We start from the raw sequence: 24696 nt of genomic DNA on the forward strand, positions 1-24696 counted from the left end.
TGCCCAGATTCATGGGGATGGGGCATAGATCCCACCTCTTTTTATTAATTTTTAGAGAGAGAGAGGAAGGGAGGGAGAGAGGCAGAGAAAGATAGAGAGGAGGGAGAAGAGAGAAACTTTGATTTGTTGTGCCATTTACTTATGTATTCATTGGTTGATTCTTGTACGTGCCATGACTGGAGATCAAACACGCAACCTTGGAGTATCAAGATGGTGCTCTCTAACCAACTGAGCTACCTGGCCAGAGTAGATCCCACCTCTTAATAGACGAAATCAAAGCATTTGTAACCACTTAAAAAAGTCTCATCAACTATTTAGTCCACTCTATACTGTAGCACTGATTCAATAGAAAATTAGTGTGAGTAGAAGTCAGCAAAGCTATATCAAGAATGAGTTCATTATAAATGGGGAAATAAAAGATGAGCTGTGTATATTGTATAGAATTAATGAGCCCTGGCTTGTTTGGCTCAATGGATAGAGCGTCAGCCTGTGGACTGAAGGGTCCTAGGTTCGATTCTGGTCAAGGGCACGTGCCTGGGTTGTGGGCTTGATCCCCAGTAGGGGGCATGCAGGAGGCAGCCAATCAATGATTCTCTCTCATCATTGATGTTTCTATCTCTCTCTCCCTCTCTGAAATTAATTAAAATATATATATAAAAAAAAGAATTAATAAAAAAAACTAAGATGAAGTTAACTTAAGTGCCTGACAATTAGGGAGTGGTTTTAATAAATTGAAATATGTATATTAGGAAAAAAAAGAAATACTATCCAGCCTTTGAAAAGAATGGCATAGCTCTACATGTACTGACATGTATTAAGTGACATTATTTATAGAAAAAATGTATTCAAAAATTCATTAATATTTTAATATAACATAAGCATATATGTAAAAATTTAGTAAACAATTTAAAAGGAATCACATCAAACTGTTAGTGGGGGTTTCTGGTGGGGAAAAGAGTAGGACTTGGGTGGGCATTAGGTATGAAGGAGAATTCACTTGTTACTCTGTAATTCTATGCAGTTTAAATTTTTAAATGAATTACGTATTCCTAAATTGCTCTGATGAGTTGCTGTGGTAGATTTTAACTTTTAAAATATGTTAAAGTTGACTGGGTAAATATCTAAAAATTGGGATGTTGTTATACTTTACCTTCCTTGTATTTTATTATATGACCGTTATGGTAATAATGGTTTAATATTTGCACAAGTAGTCACTAGTCTGCTTAGCATACACTGTAGTCGGCAGAGAGATGTAAGAAAACCAGTCTTTTTGTTGATTTGTTTGGTTTTGTTTCTCTTCTTGCTACTTCGCCTAGAAGTCTCGTTGGTGGCGGGCAGCACGGTTCCTGAAATGCGTGGTGATTCCAAGTGACCTTTGTTAATGGCTTTCATGTTTACGAAGAGTGGGCATCCTCATGTTGGGTTGAAACATTTAAGCTTGTATTATCTCCCAAATGGAATTAACTGTATTCATATAATCAAGTTGGGGAAATTCTGCAGCATTAGAAAAGGTTATGGCTTTAATAAGATTTAACCCAGTCTATTTCTGAGCTAATATTCTGGGGTGGGGTTTTTTGAGCATCACACACCCCTTGAGCTAATAGAACAGGGTAGAAGCATGAATGGAGATCTGGATCTGTGTTTTAAATATATAAGCCCCTTGCTTATTTCCTGTGCTGTATGGCAAACCAATCATGTTTCAAACAATGATATTACTTCAGTAATATCCTAATGAGAGGTAGTGAGAGTGACTTACCCAGTGTCAGTGACTGAGCCATGTCCTGGCTGGGCAGTGCCATAGGTAATACTTCCTGCCCACATCAAATAAGTGGTTATGAGAGGACTGGCTCACAACTTTGTGAAATGCCAGGCAGGATGTCCTCTGCTTGCCCTTTCCAGTCCATCCTGCTCTGTCCCAGGAGGCAGGCTGTTATAGGTATGGGCGCCTTGCCATCCTGTTTTGGAAGGTAAGTCAAGGTATTTATTTTCCTTGCTCCATTCTCCCCCAGGCTGGGGATTGGAGATGATGTGGGTTCCTCTGCTGAAAGTCACAGCTCCTCTCTGGTGGCTCTCCCCTGCTAAATTCTTGCAGCATTTGCTCCCTCTTCTTGTCCCTTCAGATGTGGTGAGGTGAGGGCTCTCTGCTGCTGTAGCTCCTGGGTACCCCACAACCCTTGCTCATTTCCCTGAACTGGTTTATGCCTATATAAATAGTGATTTCCTTAAACTCGTTTCCATTATTCTGTTTGAATACCATTTCTTCCCTGCCTGTACCCTAATTAGATAACATCCCATTTTGCTAATAGAGAAGTTGAGGCTTAGGGATCAGTGAACATCAGAACTGAGATTAGTGTCCAGGCTATTTTATGTCAAGCCTCACCCAAGAATATTTTTCCATTGATTTTTAGGGAGAGTAGAAGAGAAAGGGAAAGAAAGAGAGAAACATCAATGTGAGAAAAACACATGATTGGTTGCCCTCTGCATGAGTTCCAGCCAGGGCCTTTGACTGGAATCGAATCCGGGACCCTTTGATCCGCAGGCTGATGCTCTATCCACTGAGCCAAACCGGCTAGGGCTCAAATGTAATTCTTAAATCCAGTGTTTTACCATTTGCCTATAGTGACTAGGGGTAAGTCCTCATTGTCATCCTCAAATTGAGGAAAGACTCGAGGGAAAAGTTTCTTACCTGTTAGATGGAACTATGAAGTTAGGAGATTGGACAACAAACGAGGTCTTATACATTTAAATAAGCAATATCCTTCAAGTCAGCTTGTACTGTTTAGAGTTTTGCTACTTTCTTTTGGAATTGCTGGCAGAATCATTTTATCAGCCAGGAAGAAGAAAATCATCTACAGTATGAGACCTTCATTTTGCCACCTTGTTTTCCAGACTAGACTCAAGTCGACTGCTGGTTGTTTCCAAACATTTGATTTCATCTCTGAAGACCAAATTTCAGGATATTTGAAAGAAATGCATAATTGAGTTGAATTCCAAAAGAGGCATCTAAGAATGTGCTCAGTCACGGCAGCCAAGTTGGAATGAACATAGAGCTTCTCAGATGGCTGTTTTGAAGGATAGAATACTTACTTCTCTGTGCAGTTTCTTGACTTATAAATACCAGAACTTAATCATGTTACTTGAGTCTCATCGCAACTGCATCCAGACTCTGTATTCATTTCCTTGACCTGCCGAGGAACTCTGGGCTAACTGGGGTGACAGTGAGGACTGCCATATGATTGCTTTATAAGCAGAGCTGTCTTTGAGGCAACATAGCGTAATGGTGAAGAACTGGGCCCTTGAGCCAGACCACTGGTTCCAATCCAGGTTCCACAAGTGACCACTCCTCATTTGATAGGTGGAAATTATAACACCTGTCTCACACAGTTTTTCTGAGGATTAAAATAATTATGTAAAGAACTTAGGATGACTATCACAGTTGTATGTGCTCAATAATGGCTAGCATGTTTTTGGTGTGTTTTTTAATCACTGTTCGTCATCATCACTCATCTTCACAGTCTGAGATGCCCATTGATTTTTCCTCTTCCTGTATAGTCACATCCCTCTGTGGTCTCATCTTTCACATTTCAGTGAACTCTTTTTTTTTTCCTGGATAGAATACAGAAATTAACTCTCTAATGTACTTTTGCAGAGGTGTGTCTCAGTTATGGGATATGAGAAAAAGAACCAAAGAAGCAGGGATTAAGAGCCTGGTGAGAAAGTGAGCTTTTAGGGAAGAGAAGGTACCACTCTAAGAATGCTGTTTCTTACAAAGCCAGTGGTTATGATCTGGTGAGTCTCAGCCACATGTTTGGGCTGGTTTCTAGTCTGCTTCTGCTGTTAGTTTGACAGGTACCCTTTCAGTCACTACCTTTTGTGCCTCTGTGTCTTCAACTTGCAAAGTGTTAATCCTGTTACTTCCCTACCTTCTGTAACTTGGTGGACCAAATTGTTGCAGACAAGCATCCCTCTTACATCAGACCTGTAAAACATATCAAAACGAAAGAAATTTTGCTTTTCTTAAGGAAGCATTTCTGTGTGCCACAAAGAGAGCGTTCAAAGCCTGGGTGAACAGGACTCGCACGCAGCAGGACAGCACATGTGAAATGAAGTCAGGCCTATGAGAAACAGGAATCTGGTACCCAGTTCTCTCTGCATCAACTCCAGGAACCGTAAAGAGCTACTCACAGCATGGGGAGTTGAAAAAAACCTACCTACTGGCTAGGGAATGGCCATGGAAAAAAGAAAGGAACTGGCAATAAATAAATAAATAAATAAATAAATAAATAACAACAAAATAAAACAACCTGGGACCCAAAGTTGGAAGTGAGGTGGTCGACCTCTTCTCCGTATGATCTGAGCCCCTCCAGCTGAGACATTAACACAAAGTTGTCTAAAGCCAGTGGAGAAGGTTAAGGGAGCAATAAAAAGGGATTTGGGTATAAGGCACTCAGTGATTATTTCTCAGATTTTCTGTAGGGGATGTTGTAATTCTCTTCTTCCCACCCTTCCAATTAAAATAAAACGCTATGGTATATTTATTACAAGAAACCTTTCTTAACTCCCAATTGTCCGATCTCATTTCCTTGAATGAAAATGGCACCAAGGTAAACTGGGTTATAACATGTATAGTCTCTCATTATTAGACCAATGGATTGACTTCACCCACTAAGTAGCTCTAGTGATGAATAAGTAAGCTGTGTGCATGGTGTGTGTGTGTGTGTTGGGGAGGGGAAGGAATGTGAGTCCTTTCCCACAAACTAAACTGACCGCAGGCCTGTGAGGAACCATTGTGGAGCCACAGGGCAGATATGAAAACACACCTGGCCACTTATGTTCCCTTCACGTGGGACAGAGAGTTGAACGTTGAGTGTGTGTAAACATCTCACCTTGCCCGAGTCACTAAGTTGGAGCCCCAATTCCTTCTCTTTTCCCTTAAATTGAAAACTGTCTAACAATATAACACCAGAGTAAATACCAAATTCATTCTGCATGAATCTAAAGAGATATACAACAGAAGTTTAAATAACCACATTCTCGCTGAAAATACTTTGCTGGAAGGAGCTGTTCAATGGGACGGCCATAATTTATGGTGAGAAAACATGTACAAATTAGTCACTTCCAGAGTTTTAAATCATCTCATTGTAAAACATTTTAATATAATAGTTATCTGACATATAAAATGGATGGAAGCAAAGGTTATGGTAGTTGTACAAGTTCAACTTGGTACTGATTAATTTATACAAGAGGACAGGGCCGTATATGGAAAGCCTGGGTTCTAGAACCTACACACCTGGATCTCGCCTCCCTAGCTCTCTGAGCCGTGTTTTCCTCCTCCGTGAATTAGGATTGTCTGTCCAGCAGATCAGTAGTTACCTGTCAGGCTGCTAGCACAAAGCCTTGTAAATTAACGAATGGCAGCTGCTGTGGGACGTGGCATTTTATGTCTGAAATACACCCAGGGTTTTAACATAGAGCATGTCTTCAGCTATTGACTTCATGGCTGAAGTTTTAGCACATACATGGGCAAACTCTAGACTCATTTTGCATATCATTTTAACCCTTTCTTGGCATTTTTCTTTTCTATTCCAAAGTCCCTTGGGTGCATTTTTTCTTACATGTCAGTTTTTCAAATATAGGTGTGGGATTGATGACAAAATCTACAAACTGATAATAAAGAAACAAATGAGAAGGGAGGCTCTTACCATAGATGGTCTTCCAATTATAGAAAGAATAATGGGGTTAGAAAATTCTTAATAGATGCTAACATTAGTGGATGAAAGTTTTATTTTATACACACACACACACACACACTCTAGATGCCCAGTGCATGAAATTCGTGCACTGGTAGGGTCCTTAGCGGCTGCCAGCTGCTTGCCAGGGCCTCCCTCTCTTCCCCCGGCCAGCCCGCTCCCTGGTCGAACTCCCAGAACTCTAGTTGAGGGGACAATTTTCATACTATGCTTTTATTATATAGGATATATTCTCAAAGTGTTTCCCTGCAAATTACTTTCTATTACAAAGAGAAAAACAGTAAATGTAGAGTGGAGAAACTTGGCACACATCCCCTTAACCAAGTGATTAAAGTTAACGTTACATAATGTCACATGTTGGTACAAACCAAATTCACATGCTCCTGATTGGAGTTTTGGGTAGTTTTAAGTTCCCAAAGTGCATAAACAGCATAGAATCATGGGGAAAGATCAGACAAATCTAAATTGGTGGACATTCTACATAATTAATGGTCTGTAATCTTCAAAACCATAAGCTCAACAAAGACAAAGGCTGATAACAGTTTGAGATTAAAGGAGGCTAGAAAGACAGCAGCAAAATGCATGGGACAAAAAGAAAGCTGTAAAGGACATGACCAGGACAAGTGGTGTGACTTGAATGTGGACTGTGAATTGGGTAATAGTGTTGTATTAATATTAAATTTCCTGATTTGGTTAATTGTTCTGAGGTCATGCCATAGAATGCCCTTGTTCTTAAGGAAAGCACATAATAAAATAAAATATACTGGGGAGGAGGTGGGGAGGGAAATTGCAGCCTAGGGCTAGGGGGCTGACATTTGTCATTATGTTCTTAGCTATTGGTCTTCTTACCCTTGTCCCAGCATGCCCTTGGGAGAGGCATGGAGAAGGCTAACAGTAGGGACAGGCATTTCCTTTGAGCCGAGGTGGAATGCTGCGTAGAATGAGAATGTCTCATTATTACCTTTAGAATGGATGAGTAAGAATTGTAAAGAACTGATGAGGAGGACCCTAGGAACAATGTTTGAGACCTGAATGTGGTAAGTCTTGACCTCTCTGTGGAGTATTTTATTCAGTTTTATTTTTTTTAACAGCCTCCCAAGTGAATGGAATTATGAGAATAGCATTTTGCCTTTTTGAAAGTATTTTTCTATACTGAAGCTAATCTTAAGCCATTAAATACTGTTAAAGAGGAGGCAGATTTAAAAGTGTTCCCATGTAGGAGATGAGGAAGTAAGACCCAGAGAGGATGAGTGAGTGACTTGCTCTAGGTGGTGCCTCCCAGACTAGACATTTATCCCTTGGCCTTCTGGGACCATTGGTATTATTTTTTTCCCCTAGAAACTTAAGAAAATATAAAAAAGCAAACATACCTTCTCTGGTATAGATTAACAGTACTTCCCATTGTAAAAAGAGGATTAGACCAGAGAGATGCCATTTTTAATTTGAAACTCCTTGGTTCTATGAAATTGGTTAGCAAAGCTAAATTTGATTCCAGACCTATGTGCTGAGCCCTCTGGATATTCCCAAATTCACCACAGTCAGGCCTGGGTAGTCTGGTGTCTTAGGACCCTTCCCATGGTGTGTGAGCAACAGGGTGTGTTGTTCTGTTTCAGAATGAATTGAAGGGTGAGACCCTCAGGCCAGCAGTCTCACTTGCTAGAAGCAGCTGTGCAGAATGGTGAAGGGTGAGGTGATGGAGCTGGAGCGCCAGCCGGTGCATCTTGGCTCTGCCACTTGCGAGCTGTGGACTCTGGGCAAGGATAATAATGAAGACCACGGTAAAGATAATAGAACCTGTCTCATAGGGTTAATATTTGGAATTAAATGAGTTGATATTTGCAACAAAGTTAGGACAGTATCTGGCATATAGAAAGTGCTATGTAAGCATTTTATGAAATTGTGGTAAAATATACATAATTTTACTATTTTAACCATTTTTTAAGTGTACAGTTCCATGGAATTAAGTACCTTCACATTGATGTTCAATCACCACCCATCCATCTCCAGAACTTTTCGTCTTCTCAAACTAACGCTCTGTACCCATTAAATACTTAACTCTCTATTTATACCTCCCAGCAGCACCTGGCAACTACCATTCTACTTAACGTTTGCATGAATTTGAAATACTATTCCAGCCTGAATACCTCATGTTAGTGGAGTCATACAATGTTTGTCCTTTCGTGACTGGCTTATTTCACTTAGTATAGTGTCCTCAAGCTTCATTCATGTTGGAGCATGTGTCAGAAGTTCCTTCCTTTTTAAGGCTGAATAATAATCCATTGTATGTATTGTCCGCTAATGGTCATTGGCATCAATAGGAGCCCCCGATTTGGGTTGCTGTGACAAAGGAAACTTTATTCTGTGCAAACAGTCGAATTGTGATACAGCAGTGCTGCGAGAATAGCACAGCTGTGGAACAGCTCACAGCATGGCAGGGAGGCAGCTCGGGGACAAGGCAACCCTGGGGCCAGGCCCCTCTCCAGCTATACAGCCCTGCTGTGCTCTGGTCTCTCCACCTGCTCTGCACTGGTCTGGTCTGCTCCTGTGAGACATCTTTGGCGCTTCATTCAGCTCCAGCCAGGGAAACAAAGTCTTTATTCTTTGGTGAAGAGGGAAAGTGCACTCTCCAAGCCAGAGGATTTATAGACAGAAATCCTTGCCCCTGGTCCCTGATTGGTCCCTCCTCATGCAAATGAGCATTCCAAATCCTCACACTTTGAATGGTTCAAAAGGCACTGTCCTGACTGGTCAGAATGGAGATGCTCTGATTGGTCATTGAAGAGGGATGGGGATTATAACTGCACAGCTCCAATTGGATGGGGAAAGCCTCAGCCCTATTAATTGAAATACTGTTCTAGGAATTCCTTTACAAGGACGGGCTCAGGTGGCAGGAACACAGTGCAGGCAGGCAGTTCAGAGTCTGAGGCAGGCAGCTTAGTGCAGGCTTTCCTCTGAATTATGGTTGTGTGAGAGGCCCCTATTTAGAAAAGGCTACTAGGCTCTGCTTTTAAATATACATAAGCCCAGTTAGCCTCTAGGAGTCTTCTTGGCACGTGTCTTCTTTCACGGTCTATACCACATTTTATCTGTTTATTTGTTGATGGGCACTTGGGTTACTTCCACCGTTTGGCTATTGGAAATAATGCTTCTGTGAACATGGGTGTACAAATATCTGTTCAAGTCCCTGCTTTTGCTTCTTTTGGATATATACCCAGAGTGGAATTGTTGAGTCATATGGTAATTTTGTGTTTAATTTTTTTGAAGAATCACCATACTGTTTTCCACAGGGTTGCACTATTTTACATTTCTACCAGCAATGTACACAGGTTCCAGTTTTTTCACATTCTCATTAACACTTGTTATTTTATGTCTTTTTTTTTTTAGTATAAGCATTCTTATATATAAAAATATTAGAATTTTTTTAACAACCAGTAGTCTAATATTTAGTGTCTGTTAAGTTGTTGCCTTCGTCTTTTTAAAGAGAGAGAGGCATGAATAAAATATTTTTACTACATAAGATTTGGGAAATCTGGCTAATCAGATACTGGTTCAAATGTTTACCAGCAAAACTTGTACCAGAACCCTTATTTTGTGTTTCCTGCCAACCCCCCACCTCCCGCAGTATATGCATTGCACTCTATTTTTAAGGAGAAAGATTAATTCATAATAAATAAGCTCATGGCAAGAACTTACTTAGAAACAAAGCACTTTTGGGTTTATGTGCTGTAGTCTGTAGAAGGTAGGTTTACGCAGTTTTATCTACCAGATTGGACCAAACCAAGAGTTTTGTACAACCTGAGTGAAGAACAGACTTGGAGCATCCAGCGTAAAACCAGCCCATCCCTGAGAAAAGATGTGGCAAAACAGATGGGGTGAGAAAGTTCTGTTCCTCTTTCCCTCTTGGCATGCTTCCCTCCTGTGTCAGCGGGTGCTGTGGGCACCGCTGCATGGAGAGGAGTACATCCATTCCCGGTTCCAGAGAGCCCTGTGGGTCACAGCGAGGGGTGCTGCAATGGGGCATAGCCAGACCCTCCAGGGCAGCTGGAATAAGTGGGTGGAGTGCATCTAATGAGATGCTTCCCAGAATGACACCTCCCAGCTGGTTCTCTAAGCTGCCTGCACATTTGCAGCCAACTGTGAGCTAAGCTGATGTCAGTGCCTGATACCCCCACACCACTAACTTGGTCACTGGTGGTACGCGGGCTGTGCAGCCTGCAGGGTACCCATGGACATCTGCTTGGAATGCCAATTCTACTAAGTCTGGAGGTGGGAACTCCTTGTATTTTAAATACTGAAACACAGCTCACTTGTGGAGAAGAATGCAAACTGGATGATCTTTTTTTCAAGTATGAGACTGAAATGAGACAATTTATGTTTATTGGGCATTGAGCTGTGCCCCTAGATACTTCTCCTCACCCCCAGTTCTTTCTATGTGTTTACTCTCTTCTGCATAATTTTTCTATGGAAAGGCTCACTGATGTACGGCTTGGGAAGCCTGGAGGTATGTTGAGGTCAAAGAGGGCCCAGAAAGGCTGGTTTGCATCTGCTGAAGGCAGAGTGCTGGTTAGGAGTCCAACTACTGCTAGACTATGCTTTCTTTCTGCATCAATTTGTTATTTCAGTTATCTGATTGTATGTGCTCTGTTTCCTCCCGACATGATTAAGAGGGAGGGAAGGCTGGGTCAGGGGAGGGTTTGGAGTGGCCCAAGACCATTCCTAAGGAATCCACCTAAGCTACACAGTTGATGTGCTGCTCAAGGCTCTCGGGTAAGTGGTAACATCTGATGGCAGTGGATGGAGCACTGGGAGAGGGAATGAGGAATCAAGGATGGTGAGGAGCAGATCGAGGGCTGTTTCTTTAATCTTCATCCCCATTTCCCAGGATGCAACTCTGAAGATGTTCTGAGGCAAAGCAAATCCTTGATGACCCTGAATACTGGTGACCTGGAAAAAGGAGGAACTTGGTCTGGGTATTTAGATTAATAGTTATTACAGTAATTGACGTCACTGATTTAACAACCCATGCCCAATGAACTCTACATCTCCTATAGCAATTATGTGTGTTATTCGATGTAGCAGGTTAACTTTGTTGAATGAGCTTTTAGCAATAAAAGGAACTCTGCCCAGCTTCTTGTTTGTGAGCTATCATCTGGTCTATGCACTGTCATCAAACAACCTGTAGTCTTTTCAACTGCACTGCTGAGAAACAGCTGTGAAATATCCTGGGCAGCCTGTCTGTTCTCAAGAAGTTTAGAGACCTTTGGAAGGGTGGGGAGGGGAGGAGTGGAGACTTTGTGGGCTGAGGGAGGGGACGGGAGACAAAGCACAAAAATGCATCTTGAGGTGAGTGTAGTTTCCACATTCTTGTCTTTACTTCTCTAGGTGTGTTGCCCAACTTTCTCTCACCTTCTTCAACCCCCATTTCAAACTCTTAATCTAGAAAACTGACTCTGATTAATCCCATCATGGAATAATCTTTCTTTCCCTTGGTTTTTCTGTTCTTTGTCCTATAATTAGTTTGTCTTAAAGGGGTTTTCTCCAGTGTTGAATATGTGTTTTGTTAGATGGTAAGCTATTAGGGGCACAGAGTCCTTTCTCCCACCCATCTCATCCCTTCTTTCTACCCCTGACCTGCACTGCAACTATTTAGCCATTAGTTAGAGACTTTGCCACATACCAAAAGAAACACATTCTGTTGTTGTTGTATTCACTGGTTTTAATTATAAGACACTTGGAAGCATTTTAGGACTCTGCATCTCCATAATTCTCTGCCAGCATTTTGCACCTAGTGGATCAATAATAAGAATAAATTTCTTTCCTCATTTGGCTTTATAATCGTGGCCACTTCTGCTGCACAAATGCTAGCAGGGCTCTCATGGCTGGAGTAGAAACAATGACTTAATTCTGAAATTATATTCAAATCCTCTAAGGAACTAGTGGCTGATGCACACATTGGCTACTTCCTCTGACCTGCAGGAGACTTTCGGGCAGCGGATTTACCTACAGAACCATGGGCCATTCCCAGCCAGAAAGAAATGCCTGAAGAAGATCCATCACTCATTTGAATCTGAAGCAGAAGAAAATGAATTGTATTTAAGGTGGTTGCTGTCCTGGCTGTGGTCTAAAGTTTGAGCTTTGGGCTAAAGAAAACCTTGGCATCTTTCATTGTGTTTACAAGGACATCCATTTTTCTAAACTCAGGACAATGTACTTTCTAAGGGCAGTGGTACTTCATGTTAGAACAAAAAGCTCACAACAAACCAAAGCCAAAATGTTTCTGGCTTTTCTGCCCAATGGGATAAATTCTTTTGCACAAGAGAGCTCTTCCCAGGGTATTCTATACACTTTGCAAGCAATTTACAAAATCATGGTTTGTGTACATTCTCCTCAGCCTGCAGGCTTGATGTTAGCTTCACTCACTCTTGCCAACTCAACTCCCTTCCCACATTAGCCATTCCATTTCTTCCTATGGCTCCCTGTACTGTTGACATAAAAGAATAAAAATGTGTTTGCTCTAATATAATAGGGGACCTCCAAAAGTTCAGTAAAAACTAAACAAACACTAAGAGTTGGTTTTAAATACAAACCAGCTCTGTACTCTAGTTCTGGGACCTTGAGCAAAGCACTTACCCCGTCTTAGTCTTAGTCAAGTGGTCGCAATAATGCTTGCCCATTTATCTGATGGGGCTGTTGTAGTCATATGAGATCACTTACATGGTAGCACTTTATAAATGTACATATGATTTGTATGAAACAGGAGAGCCCGGCATTTTTGGTTCAAGTCCTGCTGCTTGATGTTGGCACCATATGTGGTGTTTTATGGTTCCTTACAAGTCCCAATTCTCACAAAACCTAAATGTGTGAGCTGATGCCTGTCCTACTTAAAACCAGAGAAGCTTTTTTGCTCATGAGAATTGACCTATACTGCTTTAGCCCAAAGTCAAGTTGAATTGTATTCTTGATCCATGACTCTGTTGTCAGCATTTCTCCGTTTGCATAGCATGATCCACTTGAGAGCTGAGTTTTTGGCATATTTTAAACATTGACTGCCCTGAATCATGTGTTAATTCACACTCAATAACAAACAGCATATGCCTGCATTAATAGTGTCCTTCTGTTCTACATCACAGTCTTTTAATTGAGTCTGTTATATTAGTTAAACTTCTCTTCTAATAAAAGTTTAGTTTTAAGTCAGCTCCCAAGTATATCCCTAGGACAGTGGGGTGCTTCCATGTTTTTTTTTTTCTCTTTAATTATCTAGACACTTCTCTTTCTGGAAATTGGCAAATTGGGGTGACTTCCTGGTGCTGAGCCATGTGCAGTCGCCACCTCCGCCATCTGAAGTCACAAAATGAGTTGGCTGCAGTTTGTTGACTTCCCTTTTCTTCCCCCGTACCATGCTCTTCATCATCCTGTGCATTCTGTTGCCAAAGTCTGCCTTGCAAAGCATCACCGTGTTTTTCTCTCTTCTTCCTAATTCAGACTTGTAAGGTTTCATGTCATACAGGCTTGTTGCACCTTCTCTTCTTTTTCCAATTCAGGTTCCTACATTCATTCCATCTCACTTATGTCTTACCCTACCTGTTCTCTCTCATCAACTTATCATACCAAGCTCTTTACACTGTTAAGGCCTTTCAACAGAATATCAAGCATTAATCATATTCCCCTCTGCTGTCTTTGAAGTGTTAATTTTTTTTTACACAATCTGACTATATATTCATTGTAAATCTTGAATGAGTGATTTTTTTCTTAAAAGTTCAAATGTATCAATTAGCTGCATGAAAGGCCTTTTTTGCAATGGATATGGCATTAAGGCATACTCGTTATTTATATACCAGAGGCCCGGTGCATGAAAATTCGTGCATTCAGGGGTATCCCTCAACCCAGCCTGCGGCCTCTTGCAGTCCGGGACCTCTCAGGGGATATACGATTGACAGCTTAGGCCCGATCCCCCAGGGACCGGGCCTAAGCTGGAAGTCAGACATCCCTTTGGCAGCCCTGGAGCCCTTGGGGGATGTCCGAGTAAGGGAACAGGCCTAAGCTGTTAGTCGGACATCCTTAGCACTTCATAGAGGCAGGAGAGACTCCTGCCACCACCCCTGCGCTGGCCAGCCATGAGCCGGCTTCTGGCTGAGTGGCGCTCCCCCTGTGGAAGCACACTGACCACCAGGGGGCAGCTCCTGCATTGAGTGTCTGCCCCCTGGTGATCAGTGAGTGTCATAGTGACCGGTCGTTCCCTGTTGTTCCACCTTTAGGGTCAATTTGCATATTACCCTTTTATTATATAGGATATGTAAATGTTAGTTACAGAAAATTAAAATATTTTTCTGTAACTGAACATTAAAGCTAATTTAATCTTTTGTTACTTCTGACATACACATACTATGATATAGAGCAGTGATGGCGAACCTATGACATGCGTCATTTTTTTGGTTGATTTTTCTTTGTTAAATGATATTTAAATATATAAAATAAATATCAAAAATATAAGTCTTTGTTTTACTATGGTTGCAAATATCAAAAAATTTCTATATGTGACATGGCACCAGAATTAAGTTAGGGTTTTTAAAAATGCTGACACGCCGAGCTCAAAAGGTTCGCCATCACTGATATAGAGTATTTAGAAAATGGGTGATAGCCCTGACTGGTTTGGCTCAGTGGATAGTGTGTCGGCCTGCGGACCAAAGGGTCCCGGGTTTGATTCTGGTCAAGGGCATGTACCTTGGTTGCGGGCACATTCCCAGTAGGGGGTGTGCAGGAGGCAGCTGATCGATGTTTCTCGCTCATCGATGTTTCTAACTCTCTATCCCTCTCCCTTCCTCCCTGTAAAAAATCAATAAAATATATTTTTTTTAAAAAAGAAAAGAAAATGGGTGATAATCAATAAGGAAAAAACCCTCAGAGTCCTCCTTTTGGAAATAGGTGCTTTAATATTTTGGTCTTTTCTTTTAGGCTCCCTCTCCCTGAATTATAATGCATATAATAACATACCCTTATATAATTATAATTAAGAATACACACACACACATTCAATGTATGTATATGTGTGTGGAATTAAAATTGTGGTGCTTTTCACAGTTTATTTAACTTCAGATACATTCAGTTTGCAAATTATATGGGAGATAGATGCTAAAGCCTCAAATTGAATGTACTCAATTTTAGCTGATTATTATCTTTATTATATATAAATTTTTATGTTTTATAACATTTAATAGTTGAATTAATTTAACTATTAAGTAATTTATAATATATATTATTTTAAAATAAGATTTTGAAAAATACTCATACAACAGATTACTGGAGTAGGTAGCATTATTCCCATTTTACAGATGAGGAAACTGAATGTCTACTTAACTCATCCATGACTGTGACATTAATTATAGTCACTGCCCTTTCCACTCAGCCAACTCCTTTATATCAGGTATTTTTGTCAGTTTAGGCAGAAATTCACCTTTTTGGAGGAGAGAGGAGGACGGCACAGATAACAAAGGTTAAATTTTCTCAAATGTATTCTCAGCATTTATTGATCATATCACTTTGCTTATGATATTCCATGTAAGTAGCATCATCTTTCTGCTGATTAGTGAGACATCAGTAATAACTTTAATGGTGCCCTCAGAAGAGCCAAATGGTTGCCGGACCGATCATGCATTTACATGCAGGGAGGCTGTGGCACTTCAGTAGAGTAGAAAGATCAGAACCTTGAAATCTGAGTTGTTTCCTATTCCAACTCTGCCATTTAACTGTCTGTATGATCTTAGAATTACCTAAACCTAAGTTAGCTAACCTCTCTAAGACTGTTTCCCATCAGAAAAATGGAGACTGAAATTCCCATCTCAAAAGGGATTGCAGGTTGTTTATAAAATATCTGACACATAGTGAGTGCTTATTAAATGTAAATCCCTTCTGTCTGCTATTTTTCATACATGCATCACACAGAGCTTACATTGACTAGAGAAATATGACATAAGTGCATGAAACATATGCAGAAAAGAGTCCTATTCATAACCAAGAGGTTGTTTTGTTTTCTTGCACCTACCTTTGAACTATTTGTGATTTATCGTGTGTGTCTTTTTTCTCCTAATAGGCAAGGAAAAATTAGGCCAACTATTGTCTTTTATGGCTCCCAGCTTTGTAGATACAACTTCTGATATTCTGGCTTATTTGGGGTAGTTTTTGAGAGAATAGGGACAGTGTTAGCCCTGACTTACTGCTCCGTGGGAATAGCCCTGGGGACTGTCATTGTATAAATACACCTGCTAAGTCTGTTTAACAGCTGCAAAATATCATCATTCCCATGAGGTATTAAAGTTTAGATAAACGTCTGTGTCTTTAGAATATTCATTATCTATAGGGAACAGGGAGAATCATTGTAGGACTGGTTCTAAGTAATTTGAAGTTTTTTGCACTGAGCATCTTAAGCACTAAAATTTCACACCTAAGTAGAGGTGATTTGAATTCCTTTTCCTTTTAAAAATAGTAGGAGCTCATCTAGACTAAAGACATTACAATTGCATTCTGTAGTTTTAACTGTTAGAGTCAAAAATCTTAAAACTGGTCTTAGAAACTTGATACTGTACTCCATTCTTCCTCATCGAGGTCTGTGTGGGATGATGGAGTGTGTAGGAGCGGGCAGTCAGCAAATGGAATTTCCCCATGCCTGCTTAGTAGCAAAAGAGATGAGTTTTATCCCTGAAGTGTTTTCTGAAATTATCATTGTCTAAGAAATCCCAAATCTAGGAATCATTGCCTTTAATTCTTCTCCCAAATTGAGCAAAGTCTTAGACCCCTTCCTCCCATCCTAGTCTGCACTCTGGTCCACCTCTGTATAGGGGCCTTAACATCCTATGGTCTGCTCTGAGTTTCTAGGAAAAAAAAATATATATATATATATATGTAATGTTTTTGCTATGATTAAGACTTTCTCAAACTTACAACCTTGGCCTCCACTTTGACAATAGGTCATGAAAGAAGGAAGGTGAGGCTAATGTGTGTGATTGGAAGGACAGTGGGCCATATATAATATGACAGACATTCTTGTTCAAATATATGTTAGACATTCTTGTCCAAATTTTCACAGTAAACCAAAATTTGTTTTACTGTCATGTGTGTGATTTAGCAATGAGCTCCTGTTCTGAAAAGGTGTCCTGAGGTTTTTTTTACGAGTTTGGTAGAACCAGGTGGCATCTTAGGTGCTCAAGCATGATCACATGATCACATTAAGGGAGATGACCAGCCCCTTACATCTGTGTATAACCTGAAAATCCTCTGAAGTGTGTATTGATTTACAACTTTGGAGAATTAGTAGGAATGTGTGATGGGAGAGAAGTTCAGGAAAGGGGTGAAGGTCGGGCTTTAAATAAAGTTCACCTTCCTCTGGGACCAGGACTGTATGGCTGTGTTACCATCAGGGCATTGGGCTTGGTAGGACTAACTCTGTGAGAGAAACAACATCTCTGCCTTTCAAGCTGAGCACACCACTCAGCAGCCTTTACTGAGCACCTGCTATAACCTGGCGCTTGTTAAGGATGTAGCGATGGATGAGATGTGAGCCCCGGTACTGAATGTCTCATAATTTTGGTGACTTGATGAAGCCTCCTGTGTTTTTAACACGTGAAGGAGCAATCTCTATCGTTTCAGATTTTTTTCAGTGCCTGTGACTATGTATCCGGTTGCTAAAAACTTTTAGGTTTGCCCATTTTTCAAAAGAAATTCAGTTTAGGGAAGTTTGATCATGTGGTTCTTTAAAGTTTAAGATTAAGTGCCTGTGAGATGCTTGGGGAGGCTAGTGTGAAGCCAAAATATATTACAGGGCAAGTTTACTGAGTGTATCAGCTTACTGGAAATTTTGGACTTTGGATTCTCTCATTTTTATATTCCAGTCCCGTCTCCTGCTCCAGTTTTAGGGCCTTGGAATCAGGTTTTTTTCCTTTTAGTGCCTCCTTTGGGATATACATGCCATCTCCGGTAGCCATTTTTTAAGTACTGAGAGGGGAGATTTTCATTTAGATATTTTTTTTCCCAGGTAAAAGCTGTTCCTAACTCTCAAATGGTTCAATACACGTTTGAATTGAATTACATACCCGAGGATATTCAGGGTTCCTTACAGAGATTTTGAGTCACACAAAAGAATAGTGTGTACATAAAATGCTAAATTGTGGCATGTTTCCATAAATTAGTGATTCATATCATATTCCTAATCTGCTTTTCCTTAAAGGGACATGCCTTAAATAATACTGTTTCATGAAACAGAGATTCCCAACCCTAGTTTTTGTGATTCTTGCCGGCTCTCCCTCCATTATATCCCCACCTACCGAAGCCTCCTGTAATTATGCCAAACTCTCCATTGTCTATAATTTTAAAAAACTTCATGAGGGACCTGGTGTGTCATTTCTATCACTTTGTGTTCAGGCCCTAGAACAGATTAGCACAAAGCAGCTACTGAAATATTTGTTGAACAAACAAATGAATTTTAATGCAAAGGCCGTGGTTTCTCTGTGTGTGAAGGGAACAAATAGCTGAAATTAACAAATAACCATGCCAACTCCTTAATGAATGAGGTACACTGGATTTTGTGGGTGTTCTTTGGGAGATGGACTTCTTAATGTTCCTTCGGTCTCTAACTTATATAATTCTATTTCAATACCTTCTCTACCAACTCACTCTCATTCTGCTTCTTAAACTTTGTGTAATCCCTATATTGTGATTTCCATGGAAAGTTATTGTGCCCTGGCTGGTTTGGCTCAGTGGATAGAGTGTCCCAGGTTTGATTCCTGTCAAGGGCACATGCCCGGGTTGTGGGCTCTATCCCTAGTAGGGGGTGTGCAGGAAGCAGCCCATCAGTGATTCTCTCCCATCGTCAATGTTTCTATCTCTCTCTCCCACTTCCTTCCTCTCTGAAATCAATAAAAATACATTTTAAAAAAAGAAAGTTATTGCTTTAAAATACCATCTTTTAGCCAACATTAGCTAACATTACAAATGGTATTTTGTGAGTTGATAATACTTCAGGATTCAGAGCAGCCAATAAACATGAAATTTGAGAGGAAATTGCAGCTAATTAAGTTGCTTTAAAATAAAGCAATTCTGAAGGCACTTAAATGATCTGACCTTAGGTTTGGCCTTGAGGAGCACATTCCCCGGCTCACTCAGATCTGGCAGTAGCATGGCACTGGGCAAAGCCGGGGCAGCGGTGCGGAGGGACTTTCATCCCAGCCGGTGCTCTGCCGTTGACCCAGCAAATGACCACAGGCGGTCCCTTTCCCTTGCATGACCCCAGTTTCCCCATTTGCAAGAAAGAGATAATGCCTATCTCTCAGGGTGATTATGAGAACTACACAATAACATGGAAAAATGCTTTATAGATGGTAAAGTCATGCTTAAGTGAATTCCTTTATCAGCTCCATCATGGCCCTTTAAATGGCAGGGTTATTATCCATGCCTGTGGCTCTTATCAGAAGTTACTGCTTAGTAACTCTTGAGTAATGCAGAAATATTTGCAGGCAACCTCTGTGGCTCAGAAGGAGCTGTTTTTGCTATGATTAAGACTTTCTCAAACTCATAACCTTGGCCTCCACTTTGACAATAGGTCATGCATGAAGGAAGGTGAGGCTAAAGTGTGTGGTTGGAAGGACAGTGGGCCAGGTATGTGATCCAGTGGACCAGATCAGAAGGGAAGGAAGGGGGCGGCGGTGGGTAAAAGGAAGCCCCATGAGGGCAAACATGTTTTGTTTGTTGGTTCACTGGCCTATCCCTCGGCTGTCACTCATGCCTAGTCCATAGAATCTATGAATTAAACATTAGTTAAGTGAAGTCTGTGTAATGGTACTATATTTGCTCCGTCAGTGACCACACCCTTATTTTATTCAGTGTAAATAGGCAATTAAAACTTCCCCACATAGATACTTTAGAGCCCTTTTATTAATCTTTCATAATAAGGCATTGTTTGGTCATTAAATACTTTTATGGAGCATGTAGCCTGTGCTGGACACCATGAGGACACAAATTTGTTTTCTAGGAGTTTACTATTAAACAAGGCAATGCAGGAGGTGCCAGGAGGGAGGACATTTTGAGCAGGAACAATGAGGAAAGACTTTGGGAAGGAAGTGGCCCTTGAGTTGAATGTTAATCATAGGTAGAATTCTGTCAGCTGAATGGTCAGTATGTTGTGATTGCAATTTAAGGTTTTGTGGATGTTTTAATTAAAACATTAAGTCAAATCTTCTCATTGGACAGGGTGATGTCAGAGTTTGAGAGCCCCTCTCAGTGCTCTCCTGGGCTAATAGAATCTTGCACAGGTTTGTGGAATGTTACAGTCAAGAGCAGAGGCCTAGGGACTGAGTGCTGCTAGGGCTTCTGCCTCCTAAGGTGGGTTGGCTAAGGCTGGAAGGAGCAGCAGCTAAGAGGGAAGATGGCAGTGAGACTGCCTCCGTTGGCCCACACTTAACAGTTGGGGAGAATAGACTGAGCACATGGAGTCCCACTAAGAGTTTTTTATTATTTCCAAACTTCGATGTGTCAGAAGGTACTATAAAATGAAAATACCCTGTTAAAAATGAGAGACAGACTTAGACTGAAATTAAAATGAGAAACTGGAAGTCCTGGGGATTAACCCTTAGGAACAATGGAGATGGAGGATTAGGTGATACTATGTGGGCATGCAAGGTGAGGTATCTTCTGAGAAAACACAGGATGAGAAAAATCGTAATTTGCAAAGTATACTCACTAGCAGTAGTTCTCAACCTTCTGGCCCTTTAAATACAGTTCCTCATGTTGTGACCCAACCATAAAATTATTTTCGTTGCTACTTCATAACTGTAATGTTGCTACTGTTATGAATCGTAATGTAAATATCTGATATGCAGGATGGTCTTAGGCGACCCCTGTGAAAGGGTCGTTCGACTGCCAAAGGGGTTGCGACCCACAGGTTGAGAACCGCTGCATTAGAGGGTGACGGTTAACTCATGTAGTGAGGATTCACTGGAACATAATTTTTCAGCAAATATTTGTGTGCTCTGTTTGCAGGGAACCATAATTGATGTGAGAGAGATGTCAAGGTGAATCAGAAAGAATCCTTTCCTCTAAGGATTCCCCACTTTGGACAGGTAGACCTGACAGTTACAGTGGGGGCTTTTGTGATGAGTGATGCTCGGGAGAGTGGATGGATTTTGACTTTGAAATCCTCCAAGATGCTTGAGAAGATGTCGAAGATGTCACGCATAGAAGGTGGGACAGTGGCTTTCCAGGCAGAGACAGGGTGGAGAGCAAGAGCACTCAAACCTGAAAGGTTGTGGTGTGGCCCTGAAACATGGCACTGCTTGGAAGGGGTGGCTGAAATGTCAGCTTTGTGAAGGGGTGGAGAGGGAAAGTGTTCTAGAACTTTGTTCTGTAGGAAATGGGGCTCCATTGAAGGTTCGAGACAGAGAGTAGCATCAGTTGGACTATGTATTAGATGTTTCTGGTGGCCCTGGGGAGAATGGGTAGAGGAGGGGGTGTGCCTGAAAGGCTACCTGAGGGTTGTTGAAATCGAGTTCAGGGGAGAGGAGGCTGGAATTTTGCAGGGGAGGGGCAAAGGAGGGTTGTTTGAGAGCTTTTATACTTTTCCTAAACCTGAGCGCTCTCTTCTAAAATTAAATCAGATTCAGTTTATTAAGAAAAAGAAGTTGCCTTTGACAAATACAAATCTTTGTATTGGTATCATTGGGCTGGGAGGAGGTCTCCCTGTTTAAAGGAATGGAGCCACGTGGGTGGAAATTCCTGCTCTTGTGGGCTGGCTCTGGTTATATACCAGCCTGTCCTGGCGCTCTTCTCACCTCTCGCCTTCCGCTGGTTTCTTTTCCTCCTTATCCATAAACAGAGGCTTTCCCCAAAGTTCTTCCAGGCATTTTTATTTTTTTTATCCCATCCAAGTATTTCTAGCCCTGATGTTTCTGCCTTCCACCTGGGCAAATGATCTCTCAAACCTGTTGGCTCACTGGAGGGTGGGATGAATTATCTGCCTATAAAATCATGAGACTTGACTGAGAAACTGCATAGAAAACATTTTGCCTAAGGCTTTGAAACAAAACACATGCTTAACAAATAAGTATCTACTACATATTTTAGTTCTTTGAGGGTTTGGTATTATTTTTAGTTCTTACATGTTTAGCATTGTATTTGCTCCAGTTTGAGTTCAGAATTCGATCTGAATTTCTTTCGACTGCCAAAATAATATTTTGGACTCCTCATCAGTAGGTCATAGGATTTGTCTTTGTTAGGGATGGATGGGTGACCTTCGCCTTCTTATCTCTTCTGCTTGGGACCAGGAGTTCATTTATGAAAATGGGTGACTGGAGCTAGCAGCTAGGGAACAAAAAAGCAAACACTGACATTCCTGCCCCATATGATCGTCCTGCTATACACACACATTGTCTTCCTCAGATGAGTAATCTGACAAACAAGGAACCAAAATCATTTCATAGCCATCAGAATTAAAGTCGAGGGTTGAAGAGAGAAAGGGGTCCTGTTTATGAGAAAGGAGCGTTGCCATGTAAAGAGGCAGTGGGGCTCACTGATGTGGCCATTGGCTGCGGTGGGTGCTGTTGAGCTCGTGGCCAGAGGAAGTGCAGTCAGGAAATGGGGAGGCTGCCTTCTCTACAGAAAAGCAAAGCTGCAGCATGGACGTTTATATACTAGGCTTGTGTTGGAATAAAGAGGGTAGGATTAAAAATTCTCTTCACTTGCTGTATCCATTGCTTTTTGCTTCTGGATAGCTGTTGACCAGGAAGGTTAGTCTCAGAAAGGCTGAGAAATAAGTGAGGGAGAAATTTTAGAGTCTTTGGCATCTGTAAAATAGGATTTGGGTTGGAGGCAAAGCCTTAATTCCTTCTAGGAGTGAGAAAACACAGGTCTTTGTAGATTCTTTGTTCAATAACAGAATCTTCAGGATGGTCCCAGCTGAGCCACTGGACCAATTCCACAAGCTTGTGAATGGAAGTTGTTTTAAGTAGACCATGGTCTAATTGATTTGAGGTTGTCTAACTCCTATGGCATCATGTTTGTGAAATCTGATAGCTGTTCTCATTCTGTTATTTAGTAGTTTCAACCTGTACTTTAGTATTGCTTTTTGTTGTTGTTGTTGTTGTTGTTGTTGTTAGAGATAATATAATATTGTAAGACTCATAGCAAATTTGTTTCTATGCTTGGCATTACAGTACCCCGTGTCTCACTGTTCAATGTTGAACTGCATGTGAGTTTTCTAGTTGATTGTCTCAGGTGTTTAGCTGATGAACACTGTCCTGACAGTAATGCAATGTTTTCTTCTGTTTCCAGCTATTGTGGATGATGAAAGGCTCTCTGCAGAGGAGATGGATGAGAGGCGGCGGCAGAACATTGCTTATGAATATTTGTGCCACCTAGAGGAAGCCAAAAGGTGAGATCCAGACTTGGCCTATTTGTGTACCTTCTCTTGCAGATAAGCTTTGGGGTACTATACTTTTAGTAACTCATCTGCACTCTTGTTGGTAGGAGGGTAACGGAGAAGAACTACCTATTTTTTGTAAATGATCAAGCAGAATTGAGAAAAAGTTACTACCACAGCCAAGGCCAAGGCACCAGGGAAACAGCTGTTCCTTTTCCTTCTTCAGAGCCTCCCAGGAAATCTCTGGGCAAGTTGCAGATTATTTCAAATTTCTCATCTCACTTGCTTGGATGTGGAGGAGCAGCAAAGACTTACATCAACTCCCTTTCCCCCAGAGCTTCGTCAGGTCTTTTCCCCACCTTTACCCCAATGATTATACTAGTAAATGCCCAATAGGACAATAGCATTTTGGACTAAAGTCCTTTGGTCACTAAGCTAGAGGGTAGGTTTATGACAGCAATCTCCTTTGTAATTCATGGGTGTGTGACTACTTAGGATATGTTCTCTAAACTCACACTGACTCTTAGACTTCTTAGATTATAAGTAAATATTGGGTTCTCCAAGGAGAAAGTGCAGATAAAGAAGGTATTTGCACTTCGGCTTCTGTGCCAGAGGAATCGGAACTTTGTCCTTTGCATACTGCAGTGCTCATAGGCCATGAGTTAGATTCTGGTTAATGGTTTGGTCTGTATTGGAGCAACATTATTGTTCCACAGACAAATGGCATATTCCCAGCTCTCTTATCTATAGAGAAAATAAACATTTAGTTAATGGTCAGTGGTGTTAATTACCTCTGATCACTAATAAATAGCTATCTACAGAGCCAGAAGAATGAGGTTTTTTTAGTCAATGTTGTGTAGACCATTTAGTGACACATGTGCTAATTTGGCTTCAGAGTTATTTAAAAGAGCACTTCCCAGGGTTGTTTCATATTTTAACAGTGTCTTGTAACTCTAAGCTCTAAAGTCTAAGTTTTAAAGGTTATTTAACATGTCTTTGAAATCTACAGTTAGGTTGCAGGTCACTGAAGACTCATTATCATTCTAAGATGGTTAAGAACATGCTTTTAGTCAAGTTGCTAAAAAAGTTAGACAAGGAGAGTGATTCATAGACATTCAAAAATCAATATGCTTTCAATGAAAACGTTTAGGGGAGTTGGTAGAGACTTCCTCCTGACACACACTTTGCAGTCTAAGTTTTTGCCTCCTGTTTTTGGTGAGTGGAAAGCAGTGTCACACAGAGAAGGTGTGTGATTGGGAGTCAGCAGACTGAATTTCCCGGTCCCAGCTTCAACACTTAGGAGCTGTGTGACCTTGGGTGAGTCATCTGTTCTGTGGAAACTTCAGTTTTGTTTGTTCTGTAATGGGATGATAAAGATGTTACACCATCTGACGTACTTACTTCATGGATTTTTCCTCCTAAAAATCAACTAAAATCAAGAAGGTGTAAGTGTGTAAACTATCGTGCCAGTCAGGTGTATAGTTATAACATGAGCACAGTTTACTCCTGAATGTATCAGAGTGGTATCAGTATAACTTGAAAGCTTGT

The 24696-nt window shown here is 41.0% G+C and overlaps 1 protein-coding gene across 1 annotated transcript in view; it reads left to right on the plus strand.

The window, feature by feature from the left end:
- IQGAP2 (IQ motif containing GTPase activating protein 2) overlaps positions 1-24696 on the plus strand; it is a 267890-nt gene that overhangs the window by 23652 nt on the left and 219542 nt on the right. Inside the window, exon 2 of the mRNA XM_070412211.1 lies at positions 23061-23160. Within this exon, the coding sequence (XP_070268312.1) occupies positions 23061-23160 (100 nt within the window). The remainder of the gene's footprint in view (positions 1-23060; positions 23161-24696) is intronic.

Source organism: Myotis yumanensis, unplaced genomic scaffold (assembly GCF_028538775.1).
Source record: "Myotis yumanensis isolate MYYU_CA2020_CCGP unplaced genomic scaffold, mMyoYum1.0.hap1 SCAF_4, whole genome shotgun sequence".
In the NCBI taxonomy this organism is placed as follows: Eukaryota; Metazoa; Chordata; class Mammalia; order Chiroptera; family Vespertilionidae; genus Myotis; species Myotis yumanensis.